Raw genomic sequence first — 16,264 nt, 5'->3', positions numbered from 1 at the left:
AAATTAGTCATTGATTATTGATTCAGGACCTGTTTTCCAGTCACCAGTCCGGGCTATATATATTCCAAAAATGAAGTTAACTCTTGGCCTTTAAGGGCTTGGTTGTTTTTTTGGTTTTTTGTTTCTTTAATTTTTTAACCTTTATTTATTTTTGAGAGACAGAGCACAAGCAGGGGAGGGGCAGAGAGAGAGGGAAACACAGAATTCAAAGCAGGTTCCAGGCTCAGCTGTCAACACAGAGCCTGACATGTGGCTCGAACCCACAAACCGTGAGATCATGACTTGAGCCAAAGTCAGAAGCTTAACTGACTGAGCCACCCAGGCTCCCCTAAGGGCTTGTTTTTTATTCTCAAGTGAAAATGAGGCCCTGTCTTGAAGTAGGCCCTGGCCTTGATATGTTGAAAGAGGATGCACTAGTAGTAGAAATTATGATTTCTTTTTTAAATATTTACTATGGAAAACTTCACAGGAATGCAGAAGTAGAGAAAATAATGTAATGAAATCCCATGTGTCCATCACACATCTTCAACAATTATCAATTCATGGCCAATGTTGTTTTATATATGTCACCACCCATCTCTCCACTGGCATGCCAGATTATTTTAAAGCAGGTCATTATGATTTTGTAATTTCATCTGTAATTATTTGAATTGTTATTATCTATAAATATCTGAACGTGTATATGTAAAATATAAAGTCTTTATCTTTTAAACAAATACCTCAATACCATTATCACACCTTAAAACAATAACAACAACAACAACAAACAGTGCTCCTTAATACTACCAAATGGGATTTTAGCTTTTGATGTCTGGATATGCAGACAGTTTTGCACCAAAGTTAGCTTCACCCTAGCTGCAGTAGTTCCTTTGTAATTCATCTGGCCACCAGTTAGCTGTTCCCACACCTGGCAAGTGTACTCCAGTGGTATGTGCCCTGAGGACAAGCCTTAATTTGGTGATTCTGTGGCTCCTGGCCAGAAGCTCTGCCAAATGGGACTTTCCCAGAGCCCGTTCCAATAGAGCATGATACAGTCTCAGCTCAAACTGCCACCCCATCTCAAGATCTGTTAAAACACCCTTATCTCTTTATCCCCATCATCTACCCTTCACCTGTCAGATTCGTTGGGATTAAAAGCATTATACTGAAAAGTGATATATTTCAATATATTAGGAAAAGTATAAAGGCACACAGGACAAATTAGAATGGTACTCAAGAGAGATTCTTTATTCCTGGCTGGAATAGTGGAGGCCTTATCTCAAAGGTGTGGGAGATGGGGTTGAATAGGTTGGTGGAAGCAGCATGTACAAGGCTTTGAAAGCTTAGCAGGGAGTTGGGAATGCAAGCTGGTGCAGCCACTCTGGAAAACAGTATGGAGGTTCCTCAAAAAACTAAAAATAGAACTACCCTACGACCCAGCAATTGCACTACTAGGCATTTATCCACGGGATACAGGTATGCTGTTTCGAGGGGACACATGCACCCCCATGTTTATAGCAGCACTATCAACAATAGCCAAAGTATGGAAAGAGCCCAAATGTCCATCGATGGATGAATGGATAAAGAAAAGTAGTATGTGTATATATATATATATATATATATATATATATATATATATATATATATATACAACGGCGTATTACTCGGCAATCAAAAAGAATGAAATCTTGCCATTTGCAACTACGTGGATGGAACTGGAGGGCATTATGCTAAGTGAAATTAGAGAAAGACGAAAATCATATGACTTCACTCATATGAGGACTTTAAGAGATAAAACAGTTGAACATAAGGGAAGGGAAACAAAAATAATATAAAAACAGGGAGGGGGACAAAGCAGAAGAGACTCATAAATATGGAGAAGAAACTGAGGGGTTGTAAGAAGGAGGATGGGCTAAATGGGTAAGGGGCACTAAAGAATCTACTCCTGAAATCATTGTTGCACTATATGCTAACTCATTTGGATGTAAATTTTTAAAAATTAAATTAAAAAAAAAAAAAGAAAGTTTAGCAGGGAGTTACAAATCTTCAAACAGAATAGTCCCTTTTGGAAGGAGCAACAGTACAACCTGGCAGGGGAACATAGACCATGCTGGATGGGAAAGAGGCTCCTTCAAGGTAATTAAGAGGCGTTTATAATTATCTGGTTATGAAATGATGATTCCTTTAGGGATGGGAGGATAGAAGTAAACCAGGTAGACACAACTTTCAGAAAGACACTTTGGCAATCTTCTGTCTTTCACCTATGAAAGTCAACATATTCTGCCCTGTGTTTTTTGTTCAGTTGTGTTTTTTTTTAGCTGTTTACATGTTAATGTCTTCAATCCAAATTCTTTTGAGATTAGATACCTACCAGGATTGCTAACACATTCAGTATATGCTTGGTAAATGGGATGAAAAGAGATGTGATGATAGCTCACATCTCACATCAGCAGCAGAAGTAATGTGATTTTTCAGTAGTGGAAGCAGAGATGAGGATTTCTATAGCTGACCAAGTAGAAAAGCTATAAGGTAAACTGGGGAGAAAAGAAAACCTGCACTCTCTTTGACAAGAGAAGTTTAGTAACTGAGCTGTGTGATCTTGATACGTGTTTACCTTTCTGAACCTTACTTTTCTCATCTAAAAATTGGGAATAATAATACTTGACGTTTATTATTCTTGTGAAAAATACTTGTAAAGAGCTGAGAGCAATAGTTGGTGCACAGTAAGAACTCAAAAAAAATTTTTTATAGTTTACATTTTACATTTTATTTACCTTTTTTATGCTATTACATGGTCCTTATACTATCTTTTTCTTTTCAATTTTTATTTAAATTCCAGTCAGTTAACATACAGTGTAATACTGAACTCAGGAATAGAACCCAGTGATTCATCACTTACATACAACACCCAGTGCTAATCACAACAAGTGCCCTCTTTAATACCCATCACCCATTTAGCCCCTCCCCTACTCACCTCCTTCTGTCAACTCTGTTCTCTATTGTTAAGAGTCTCTTACGGTTTGCTTCCCTCTCTGTCTCTCTTTTTGCCTTCCCCTATGTTTTTGTTTCTTAAATTCCACCTATGAATGAAATCACACGGTATTTATCTTTCTCTGACTTATTTCACTTAGCATAATACACTCTGGCTCCATCCATATCATTGCAAATGGCAAGATTTAATTCTTTTTGATGGCTGAGTAACATTCCATTGTGTATATATACCACATCTTCTTTATCCATTCATCAATCCGTGGACACCTGGGCTCTTTCCATAGTTTGGCTACTGTTGATAATGCTGCTGTAAACATCAGGGTGCAGGTATCCCTTTGAATCTGTATTTTTGTATCCTTTGGGTAAATATCTAATAGTGAAGTTGCTGGGTCATAGGGTAGTTCTGTTTTTAACTTTTTAAGGAACCTCCACACTGTTTTCCACAGTGGCTACAATCAGTTTGCATTCTCACCAACAGTGCAAGAGGGCTCCCGTTTCTCCACATCCTCACCAACAGCTGCTATTTCCTGTGTTGTTAATTTTAGCCATTCTGACAGGTGTGAGGTGGTATCTCATCGTGATTTTGATTTGTATTTCCCTGATGATGAGTGATGTTGAGCATCTTTTCATGAGTCTGTTAGCCCTCTGGATGTCTTCTTCGGAAAAATGTATTCATGTCTTCTGCCTATTTCTTAACTGGATTATTTGTGTTTGGGGTGTTGAGTTTAATAAGTTCTTTATAGATTTTAGATACTAACCCTTTATCAGCTATGTCATTTACAAATTTCTTCTCCCATTCTGTAGGCTGCCTTTTAGTTTTGTTGATTGTTTCCTTCACTGTGCAGAAGCTTTTTATCTTGATAAAGTCCCAATAGTTATTTTTGTTTTAGTTTCCCTTGCCTCTACCTATGTGTTTAGTAAGAATTCACTATGGCTAAGTCAAAGAGGTTGCTGCCTGTGTTCTACTCAAAGATTTTGATGTTTTCCTGTCTCACATTTAGGTCTTTCATCCATTTTGAGTTTATTTTGGTGCATAATATAAGAAAGTGGTCAGGTTTCATCCACATGTTGCTGTCCAGTTTTCCCAACACCATTTATTGAAGGGACTATCCTTTCCCATTGGATATTTTTCCCTGCTTTGTCAAAGATTAGTTGACCGTACAGTTGTGGGTCCATTTCTGGGTTTTCTGTTCTGTTCCATTGATCTATGTGTCTCTTTTTGTGCCAGTACCATACTGTCTTGATGACTATAGCTTTGTAATATACCTTCAAGTCTGGAATTTTTTTAATGTTTTTTTTGTTTTCTTTTGTTTTTGAAAGAGAGAGAGCAGGGGAGGGGCAGAGAGAGAGGGAGAGAGAGAATCCCAAGCAGGCTTCACGCTGAGTGGAGCCCTCAACACAGAGCTCAATCTCATGACCGTGAGATTATGACCTGAGCCAAAATCAGGAGTCAGAGGCTTAACCTACTGAGCCATCCAGGTGCCCCCAAAAAGTTGTTTTTAAATTCTGAAACAGTGAGTTAGACTTACCATAATTATTTTTATTTTTTAAATATCTGTTTATTTTCAGATCATGACCTGAGCAAAAATCAAGAGTCAGATGCTTAACCAACTGAGCCACCCAGGTGCTCCTTACCATAAGTTTTTTTTTTTAACTCAAACATTTAATAAATACCCAAATATATTCTTTGAGTGTTTATTGGATTGACATAAGCCTAAACAGTCTTTCCAGCCTGTAGGATGTGAACATGTTTTTCTTTCTCAAGCCATAGCACCAACATTGAAAATTTACTCTCACAGAAGTTTTCAGTATTTTTGTTAAAAAGGAAAAGGGTAGTGGCACCTGGGTGGCTCAGGTCATGATCTCAGTTTGTGTGTTTGAACCCCACGTCGGCCTCTGCTCTGACAACTTGGAGCCTGCTTTGGATTCTCTTCCTCTCTGTCTGCCCCTCCTCTGAGCACTCACTCTCTCTCTCTCTTTCTCAAAAATAAATCAACATTAAAAAAAAAAAAAGAGGAAAAGGGTATCACAGAATACTGTATGTATACCAAGTGCCTAGCTTTAACTAAAATCAGTACCTTTTAATCCAAAATAATGTCCTGTTTACTATTCCATATATATCTATTTACTTTGAAGGCAAAAACAAAAAGAAGCCTGAGAAGAAAGCATGGGTTAACTTCGCAATCACCTTACCTTCCCAATTATAGCTCCTCTGCAAGAGATGAGAAAAGAGGCAAGAAAACCCAAGCCCTTAATATTCTGCCCTGCAAGGGTGCCTCAGTGGCTCCGTCGGTTAAGCATCTGACTTAGCTCAGTTCATGGTCTCACAGTTCAGGTGTTTGAGCCCTGCATCAGAGAGCCCCTCCCTCGCTCTCGCTCTCTCTCCAAAATAAATAAAAATATAAAAAAAAAAAAAAATTCTGCTCTGCAAACTTGAGTTCCTGGGCCTATAAAAGTACGTTTCCTCTTCTACCTCTTTCCTAATTAATATTTTGAAGGACTGACTTGAGGTGGAGGACGCTTAGAGGATTTTAAGTCTCTTTTGATTTGCTTACAAAAACAAAATGCAAAAGTAGCTAAATATTTCCCTTTGCCATGGACATCATTTTTAGGCCTTCCCTGGAAGCTTGTAGCCACAAGGAGGACCCAATCAGAAATCAAGGCAAAAATGCTAAAAATATCAGACTTCATCAGAACTTATAATTATGTATTTTTTCAAATGTTGGATTTTTAAATTTTTTTTAACATTTATTCATTTTTGAGAGAGTGTGAGTAGGGGAGGGGGAGAGAGAGGGAGACACTGAATCCAAAGCAGGCTCCAAGCTCCAAGCTGTCAGCACAGAGCCCAATGTGGACCCCATGAACTGTGAGATCATGACCTGAGCCAAAGTTGGACACTTAACCAACTGAGCCACTCAGGTGCCCCTCAAATGTTGGATTTTTACTGGTAGTGATATTAGTAATAGAGAAACATATTTAGAGTTTATTATAATTCCAAATCAGGAAAGCTCTACTTTCTATATCCAAGAATTAGAAGAAGAAATTATTCCCAGCTCTCTAGCCTAGGGGGTTGACACTCAGTTGTTTACACGTTCATTCAGAAATATTTATTCAAATAAATATTTATTTAGCACTTACTATTTGTAAAGACAATAAGCAAAAAATTATAAATCCTGTGGAAAGTACTATGGTTGCAGGAAACAGTACTAGTTAATATAGTATAGTGGAAAGAGTCATGGGCTTTGGGATAGATATGGAGTAAGTTTCGGCTCTGCCAACTATAAAAGCTGTATTAACTTTAAAAAAGATCTTAGTCTTTCTAAGCCCTGATTATCTCACTTATAAAAATAAGGGCAATAGTACCTACCATGAGAATTGCTGTAAAAATTTGAGATGATATATATTAATTTCTTAGCATAACACTCCAAAGTGATAGGGATTTGGGGCGCCTGGGTGGCTCAGTTGGTTAAGCATCTGACTCTTGATCTCAGCTCAGGTCATGATCTCACGGTTCGTGAGTTTGAGCCCCACATTGGGCACTGTGCTGACAGTGCGGAGCCTGCTTGCAATTCTCTCTCTCTGCCCCCTTGCTCCCCACTTGCACGCACTCTTTCTCTCAAAAAAAAACTTAAAAAAAAATTTTAATGATATGTATTAAAAAACGTTATACAATTGTCTTTGCTGTGAGAGTATAGAAGCCTACAAGTGTTATGAAAGGCTTCCAAGAAGAGAGATTTGAGAGCGATCTTAAGGCTCAATAAATTTTCACAAAGTGAACACACCCTAAGGAGATAAGATCAGATCTGTACTTTAGTAAAAACCACAATATCCAGGGGTGGATAGAAGGAAGAAGAGACATGATCAGATTATATTTTAGAGAGAGTATTCTGTCTACAATATGAAGGACAGAGTTCAAAAGGTAAGACCGGAGGGAGTAAGACCAATTTAAAGCATTGAAGGAATCCAAGTGAATAACAGTGGCTTAGGCTAGGTGGTGGCAGTAGAGATGGAGAGGAGTTGACAGTTATTGAAAGAGATTTAGGGCATAAAAATCAGCAATGTTTGGTGAATGGTTATGTGAAGAAGGAAGAAGGAAAAGTCTGGTAACTAGATCTCTAGCTTGGGTGGCTAAATGAAGCTTCATGTCACTGAGCAAGATAAGCAGTGTTGGTGAGGGAGGTTTGGGATGATGATGGGTGCAGTTTTAGACATTGAGTTTAAGTTATCTGTGGGTCATCTAAATGGCATGGTCCATCAGACAGCTGGAAATGTGGGACTAAAGTAAAGGAGGGAGGTCTTGGCTATAGGTTCACATTTGGGAATGAGCAGCAAAGAAGCCAGTAAGCGATAATCTGCCTCAGGGAGACGAATAGCATGAGACCAATCAGAGGCCAAAAAGAAAAATACGAGAAACACCAAATATTTTAGGAGAAACCGAGAGAAATAGGAACAGATCAAGAGAGTGATAGCACAAAAAGTAAGGGAAGAAGACATAAGGAATGGCCTATGACTGTGGAATTTGGAAAATTCAAAAAATATAAAAAGAAAATATTACCCATAATTCTACTGTGTAATAACTGACAACATTTTAGTGTATTTCTTTCCATTATTTTGTTTATTTTTATATATACATATACATACTTGAAATCATGCTGTAAAAATATCTTGTTTTTTCTTTATTCAGTATTATTCATGAGCATTTTCCTTTCATTAAAACATTCTTACAATCAGTTTTGCCTATATGATATTAGATTATTATTCATTTATTCAGCAAATATTTATTGAGCATAATGTGTTTTCCTTGGATAGATTTATAGAAATAGAACTACAGGGTGAAATAATATGAATGAAATTTTGGGGGTGATAGTGGGTTGGTCTGGAGCCAATAGCCAAGAAAGAATTCTTGAAGACGTCTTTGGTGCAAAAAGGTGATTTTATGAAAGGACAGGACCCGTGGCAGGAAATGCTACACTGGGGTCGTGACAGGTAACTGAGTATATACCCTCAGGTTGGGAGGGGGTTAGGGATAGAGTGAGTCTCTAAGGTATTTTGGAAGCAAGGTTTCCAGGACCTTGAGAAATTAGGTGTTGTTAGGAAAATGCCATTTATTACCGTTTGGTAGAACCTCAGCCATGAGACCCTTCAGATGTATATCACGGGGCCATAAGTTTGGAGTATGATTGCCATCATATATCTTGGGGCAGCTGAGATAAAGGAAGTTTCCAAAGGAATTTTTATATGTTAAGGTAGACTCAAAGGTTCCTGGGGGGTCAGGATAACGCTAAGCCAAGATTCTCTTTTGCCCCTAGCAAAGTGTCATCATTGAGGCAGCTGAGCTCCTAGAGGGAGGTCACTCTGCCGGTTTCAAGGACTTGTCAGTGGGCTATAGGGAGTAAGGGAATTTAATTTTTCATGTGCCGTAGTTTCCCATATCGCCATGGTAAGCACTTAAACCCCTTTCCTTTGTTCTTGGGTAGCCAGGAGTGTCCAAGGAGTATCACATATATCCCACCTGGGTGCTGTTAGCCTGTACTTTGCCCTCAGCTTGCTCCACACTCCCTCATTATCTTCAATACTTTTTCTATGTATTGCCACTTTTCAGAAAATATTTTACCAGTTTATACTCTGACTTCCCTTGTATGAAAGTAACTGTCTCAAAGCACCCTTATCAGTAATGAGAATTATTTTAAATCTGCTGATTTGATTCAGGGAGAAATTGCATCTTGTTTTAATTTTTATCTCTTTAAAAGTATTTTTGAACCCTTCTATCTATCTGTTAAGGATATTAATCTTTTGTCCTACTGGTAACAACTATTTTTTGTCTTGTTAATTTGGTAGAGTTGTTTGCTTATAGCTAGTCAGAATCTGTTGTTCTCCTTTGTGATTTCTTATTTCTTGGAAGCTTATAATTCATGAGATGAGGCATCCTTCTAGGAAGGCTGTGTATAAGAGGGAATGGGAAATGTGAGGTTGCCCATGCCCAGGGCAGTAGATCCAGCCACTTATCTTCAGCCCCAAGGACAGGATGTTCACAAAGGTTCACAGTGGCCTATCCCTGTTCTTGGCATAGCATTGAACTGCCTCTACTTTGAGTAGGAAGCAGGAAGAGTAATTTTGTCCTCTGTAATGCTGCTGAGCTAACTGCATTATGGGGATTGACCTGATGCTGAGCGCCAGCAGAGGCAGGTGGGACCTGGCAGGACTGCTTCATGTCCTCTCTTTAAATCACTGTCTGATCTCCGTAAAGGGCTCTGCCCTAAGGGGCTGTGTGCCAAGGCTTGTTTACTTCTTGCCATGACGGTTCTGTTTGGCCCATAATGTAAATATCATGGCTCTGAAATCCCCCAGCTGTCCAGGCTTTGTCATTTCTTCAAAGGGAACTGACTTGTTTTCCACCAGAGGGGGCCAAGGAACATTTGCTACCCACACTGGTTTGGTGCATTAAAGAGGGAGAAAAAGAGCTAAGAGTAAGTGTTGTTTCATTCTTTGTATTCATATGGAAATTTTTAATCTCCATCAAAGGATCAGGAGAAAAATCACATTGAAATTCAATACAAGAGCTTCCAGCTTACACAGAATTTTTCAAAGATGTCTGACTTGATCCTTTAAAAATGACAAAAACCATGAACTGTGTAGCTCCAGGGTTCATAATTTTGCTTACCCTCCTCAGCCTCTGCCTCTGTCTTGCCTTCCTATCTGTACTCCATCTGTGTGGTCCCATGTCAGCCTGCAGAGCTTCTTTGAATGGGAGTGGGGGAAGGGCGTGAAGTATGCAGCAGCAGTTTATTAGGCTGCTTATACATTAAACCACATTTTCATCTTTCAGAGTCTCCCTGTCTTCAGTCTCCTTATATCAGGCCTATTTCCACTGCTACCAGAATTATCTTACTAAGAAATAAAACTGATTATGTCACTTTCTTGCTTAAAAATCACCAGTAGCTTCTCAGTCCAGACTAGAGACTGCCACAAAAGGCTTCCATGATTTGGCGTCCTTGCCTACCTGATCAACCTCATCTCCCTCTACACTGTTCCTTTTAAATCCATGATCAGGCTGCTGTCCACTGGATTATGAATTCTTTGAAGTCAGAAACAGTATATTTCCAAGGCCTAGCGCAGTAAATGGCATATTAATAGATGCTTGTTAAATCCTAAATAAATTAGTGATTTCAAATTCTGACAAGTTTACAGCATGAGAGAGAAAACTAAAAATCATGTGCTGGTCTCTTACCCTTCTGTGCTTTTAATTCCTTTGCTAAGTATAAATCAAAAGCATACTTATTGTACTAAGGATCAGGTCCCTTCTTCCCTGTTCCAGATTACTGGTCATTTAGACCCAACATTCTGTCTCAGTACCCTCTAGGAATCACCATGTCTCCTGCGACCCAGGAAGGCCAAATAAAGGAGAGCTCCAAAGCTCTTGGCCAAGATTGCTTACTGCTTATAAAAATGTATAAAAATAGTGCTGGAATTTTTTTGGCGTTCTGAAAGTTCTTCTACACATTGATCTGTGATCTGATTTTCCGTAAGTGCTGTCCTCGACTGATCTGATTACATGAAAGTAAATTGAAGTTAACTTTGTTGGAGGAATTCCTTGATAGCCATTGGTGAATAAGTACAACTGTCATAAGGAAACCTACTCTTTTTTTTTTTTTAATGTTTATTTATTTTTGAGAGAAAGAGACACAGAGTGTGAGCAGGGGAGAGGCAGAGAGAGGGGAGACACAGAATCTGAAGCAGGCTCCAAGCTCTGAGCTGTCAGCACAGAGCCTGATGCGGGGCTTAAACCCACGAACTGTGAGATCATGACCTGAGCGCAAGTCAGACATTCAACCAGCTGAGCCACCCAGGCGTCCTGAGGAAGCCTACTGTTAAGTAGGTGGGAAGATGAAATCTGCATGGGAAGTACCTAGTCATTAAAGTGAATTTTATTTTCTTTTATTTTTTATTTTTTAAAAATTTTTTTTAACGTTTATTTATTTTTGAGACAGAGAGAGACAGAGCATGAATAGGGGAGGGGCAAAGAGAGAAGGAGACACAGAATCTGAAACAGGCTCCAGGCTCTGAGCTGTCAGCACAAAGCCCAATGTGGGGCTCGAACTCACAGACCGTGAGATCATGACCTGAGCCGAAGTCGGACGCTTAACCAACCAAGCCACCCAGGCGCCCCTAGAGTGAATTTTAAATTTGCAGAGTCTGAATCCAGCCAGGAGAGTAGAACCATAGAAGCTGAGAAAAAAATGAGAGGCAAGAAATTTAGGAATGTCCTAAAAATGTAAAATTTCATAATTTGCACAAATAATGAAAGAATCACCTATAATTCCTCTACTCTAAGGGAGTATAGAGCAGAAATCATATATATAGTCTTTGAATAATACACCTGTTGATATTAGAAAAGTTTTTTTAAAAACTCATCACGATGGGGCGGGTGGGCAGTTGAGTGGCCGACTGTTGATTTCATCTCAGGTCATGATCCCAGGGTCATGGGATGGAGCCCTGTTTTCTCAAAATAAATAAGTAAACTTTAAAAAAAAATTCTCTCTCTGCCTCTCTTCCCTGCTCACATGCTCTCTTTCTAAAATAAAATGAAAAATTAAAAACTCATCATCATAACAGATTAAAAGGGAAAAAATATGTTGAGCTCCATAGACACAAAACAAATTTTTTAAATAAAATTCAATTCCCAGTCATTGATGAAAGCTTTTAGCTAGTTAGAAATAAAAGAGAACTTCCTTAACCTATGTACATAAAAGGTACGTGCAGAAAACCTATGACATGTGTGGACTGTTGGCTATAAAGCATGAAACCCAACATCTACATGCAGAAGACAATCAATAAATGGTAGCTTTGATAATGAAAAAGAAATCATCAGTCTACATGATAAAATAGTAGAATTTCCTTTAAAATCAAGAACAAGTAAAGATTACTACGATCAGTGCTTCCAGTCAGCATTATATTGGAGATTTTAGCTAATATAGTAAGACCATGAAAAATAAATGAAAGATCTACAGATTAGAAAGGAAGAAAAAAAGTGTTGTTCTCATAGTTGGTATGATTGTCAGAATCTACAGATAAATTATTAGAATTAGTAAGATTGTTAGTGAAGCAATTGGCTATAAGATTAAAATACAGAGGGGCGCCTGGGTGGCGCAGTCGGTTAAGCGTCCGACTTCAGCCAGGTCACGATCTCGCGGTCCGTGAGTTCGAGCCCCGCGTCAGGCTCTGGGCTGATGGCTCAGAGCCTGGAGCCTGTTTCCAATTCTGTGTCTCCCTCTCTCTCTGCCCCTCCCCCGTTCATGCTCTGTCTCTCTCTGTCCCAAAAATAAATAAACGTTGAAAAAAAAAAATTAAAAAAAAAAAAGATTAAAATACAGAATAAATCAAATTTCTAAAACCAACAAGAAGAAAATAACTGTTTAAAAGTCACCGTTTATAATATGAACCAAAAATATAAGATATTTAGGATTAACAGAAGACATGCAAGGCCTTTATGGAGAAAGTTTTTTAATGTTTTTTAAACAACTTTTTTCAAAAGACAAGAGCATTCTTCCTTCTCAAGGGTTATTGCCAATTAAGAGTCAAGGCCCTATGTTAAAGTACATGCACATACACAAACACATGTGCACACACACCAGGTAGATAGGACTTTGTAAAAGACTATTTTCTGAATAAATCAGGGAAGGGATTCTTAGATTTAGAATACTACCCTCCCCCCTTCCAGCCTGAAGCTGATAGAGAACTTAGATCTTCTGCTTCTCCAGAACTACCAAATCCAGGTCACTTTTGATCTCTGTCAGTCCCATGGTGGCATGACAGGAAGGAATTTGGCTTTTACTAGCATACACAGAGTTTCTGATCCCATAGGATCCAGACAGTCAGATTTCTCATATTTGACCCCTTTTTCTTCCTAGATCAATCACTTCCATCCGGAGTGAACTGATTCCATACCTAATAAGAAAACAGTTCTCCTCAGCTTCCTCACAGCAAGGACAAGAAGAAAAAGAAGAGGATCTAAAGAAAAAGGAGCTGAAATCCTTAGGTCAGTGTTTGGGTTGGTGCGGTAAGGTAGGGGTAGCAGCACCTTTGGAAAGAATAACTGGGCAGGATGCCTGTCTCAAGGCAACAGTTTCTTGTCTAACCACCAGGGAAGACAGGGTAACTGACACCCTACCCTAAGGTCTGGATAGGCTTGCTCAATCAGACTCTGCCGCTTATGCTCTTCAGGGACAGGCTAATCATGCCTCAAGTCCGTTCTCTGGTTCCTAGCTCTGGTTTGACTATGTTCCTCACTAGACTGTTTTGAGTAAACTCTGCCCCCTACTTCTTAGTTCGTCTGTTCTCTAGGCTCTGGGCAGCCCTACTCCTGACTAAACTCAGTCTCTTCTGTCAAAGAAAGAAAGATGAAGGAGTATACAATTACAGTTCAACAAGAGGCCAACCAGGCTGTCTCCTTTCCAGGATGTAGGGGCAAGGTCTGTCTTGTTTGCTGTCATATCCCTGCCTAGTCCCTGGCCAGTCCTGGGCTCATAGTAAGAGTTCCAAAAACAAAGTTATCAAATGAATAAATGGAGACAATATAGCACGATGGTTAAGATATCAGGACTTGGATTTGAAATCTGACTCTCCCTCTTATTAGCTCTGTGACCTGAGATGAGCCCCAGTTTTCTTATCATAAAATAAAAGATCTTACATGGTTGTTTTATGAGCTGAAAAACTGGGGCCCAAATAACTCAGGTTCCAAGTCTTGTGCTATTTCTGTCATAGCACAACTACTAGATGCGGTAATAGAGGCTAGCAGCACAAAGCCAATATGGCTGGTCACTAAAGCCTGGACCCTTGCTTATGTTATGTCATGATTTACAAGAACCCTCTATTGTATTTTCCCTAGTAGTACTTGATTATTGGTCAAACTTGCTTTTAGGACCTTTGTTTTGTTTTGTTTTGTTTTGTTTTGTTTTGTTTTAATTTACATCCAAATTAGTTAGCATATAGTGCAACAATGATTTCAGGAGTAGATTCCTTAGTGCCCCTTACCCATTTAGCCCATCCCCCCTCCTACAACCCCGCCAGTAACCCTCAGTTTGTTCTCCATATTTATGAGTCTCTTCTGCTTTGTCCCCCTCCCTGTTTTTACATTATTCTCATTTCCCTTCCCTTATGTTCATCTGTTTTGTCTCTTAAAGTCCTCCTATGAGTGAAGTCATATGATTTTCATCTTTCTCTGACTGACTAATTTCACTTAGCATAATACCCTTCAGTTCCATCCACATAGTTGCAAATGGCAAGATATCATTCTTTTTGATTGCCGAGTAATATGCCATTGTAGATATATACCACATTCTCTTTATCCATTCATCCATTAGTAGACATTTGGGCTTTTTCCATACTTTGGCTATTGTTGATAGTGCTGCTATAAACATGGGGGTGCATGTGTCCCTTCGAAACAGCACACCCGTATCCCGTGGATAAATGCCTAGTAGTGCAATTGCTGGGTCGTAGGGCAGTTCTATTTTTAGTTTTTTGAGGAACCTCCATACTGTTTTCCAGAGTGGGTGCACCAGCTTGCATTCCCATTTTAGGATCTCTTTTTAAGGATTTTTGTAATCCTTTTTAAGGGTTTTCAGATGTTCAGGAAAGCATGTTGCCTCTTTTAATTTCACTTAGTCTTTCAGGTTGTAGTGGGACTTCAGGGTCCGTGCTGCATGACTGAGTTCCAGGGAGAGAGATGTGAGTTGTATCTCTTTGAAAACATAACTTGAGCCTCTATTTTCTCTGTTTATTCTGAAGATATTTACAGCTTTATAAAAGAAGACAATACACTGACCTTTGCTCCCTATGATGCCTGCTGGAATGTCCATCGAGGAGACAGGTGGGAAGACTTGTCCAAATCACAGGTGCGCTGCTATGTCCACATCATGAAAGAGGGGCTCTGCTCTCGAGTAAGCACTCTGGGACTCTACATGGAAGCAAACAGACAGGTAAGAGGATGGGTTTAGAATAGAAATCATGGGGGGCGCCTGGGTGGCTCAGTTGGTTAAGTGTCCCGACTTCAGCTCAGGTCATGATCTCATGGTGCATGGGTTCAAGCCCCATGTCGGGCTCTGTGCAGACAGCTCAGAGCCTGGAGCCTGCTTCAGGTTCTGTGTCTCCCTCTCTCTGATCCTTCCCCAGCTCCCACTCTGACTCTCTCTTTCTCTCTCTCTCTCTCTCTCTCTCAAAAATAAATAAACATTAAAAAAATTAAAAAAAAAAAAAAAAAGAATAGAAATCGTGGGTGCCTCACTTCTTCATTAGTCCCAGTGACTTGTTCAGAATCTCTCTCATTCCCAAGGTTGAGCAAGACCTGACATGTCAGGGGATAGCATTGGGGTACCCAGTTACAGCAAAAGGGGAAGCAGAGAGCCTAGTCCATAGTGGTAGAGCCTCTGGTTCCAAAGAAGGGCTGAGATTCTCAGAAAGGCTAACTTTGGCCTCTGGGTTCAGAAGTTTTCTTTTGTTCTGCTAGGCATGGGATATCTGCAGTACTTCATAAACAAGCAGATAAATACGGTGTAATCAGTACTGTGATGAAGTAAACATAGGCACAGAGAGGAGACGTTCCTAAGAAGGTAAAAGAATAGAATATCGAGTAGTCAGATGGTAGAGCCTCAGAGAAGGAATGTCTATGAGAGGGAAGTGTCTGGAAACAGCATTAGAGAACTAACTCCTCCTTTTAACCCTGAAGTTTGTGATATATGGAGAATGAGCAGCTTCTGTTGGCAGAGGAAGCATTGCTTTAAAAGGTTAAAGCAGGGTGCCTGGGTGGCTCAGTTGGTTAAGTGTCCGACTTTGGCTCAGGTCATGATCTCCAGGTCTGTGAGTTCAAGCCCTGCGTCGGGCTCTTTGCTGATGGCTTGGAGCCTGCTTCAGATTCTGTGTCTCCTTCTCTCTCTGTCCTTCCCTGACTTGTGCTCTGTCTCTCAAAAATAAATAAAGGTAAAAAAAAAATTAAATAAATAAATAAATAAATAAATAAATAAATAAATAAATAAATAAATAAATAAAAGGTTAAAGCAAGGGGTGGAGTAATGAAACAATGAAGAGACCGAAGATGGGGGTGGGGGGTGGGAGACTCTTTGTTGTATACAGGTACAGGAAGAAGGTTTTAGGAGGGAGGGATGATGAGACCATGAAAAGGAAACATGAAAAGGAAAGGGTTGAGATGAGAAGAGGAAAAGATAGATGACTGAGGGAACTATACTGGGGTGGCATTCAAGGACAACGGAGATAAGATGATGAAAAGATTAGCTGTTGATGC

General features: G+C 39.5%; 1 protein-coding gene across 3 annotated transcripts in view; it reads left to right on the top strand.

Moving 5' to 3' along the window:
* The window catches only part of EIF2B3 (eukaryotic translation initiation factor 2B subunit gamma), a 124,425-nt gene that overhangs the window by 83,291 nt on the left and 24,870 nt on the right, over positions 1-16,264 (top strand). For all 3 annotated transcript variants that reach the window (XM_043574775.1, XM_043574774.1, XM_043574776.1), the window contains 2 exons: positions 12,879-13,006; positions 14,755-14,945. In XM_043574775.1, coding sequence (XP_043430710.1) covers positions 12,879-13,006; positions 14,755-14,945 — 319 coding nt within the window. The remainder of the gene's footprint in view (positions 1-12,878; positions 13,007-14,754; positions 14,946-16,264) is intronic.

Source organism: Prionailurus bengalensis, chromosome C1 (assembly GCF_016509475.1).
Source record: "Prionailurus bengalensis isolate Pbe53 chromosome C1, Fcat_Pben_1.1_paternal_pri, whole genome shotgun sequence".
NCBI lineage: Eukaryota > Metazoa > Chordata > Mammalia > Carnivora > Felidae > Prionailurus > Prionailurus bengalensis.
The sequence above is the reverse complement of the archived record's forward strand: the minus strand, read 5'-3'. Positions and strand labels throughout refer to the sequence as shown.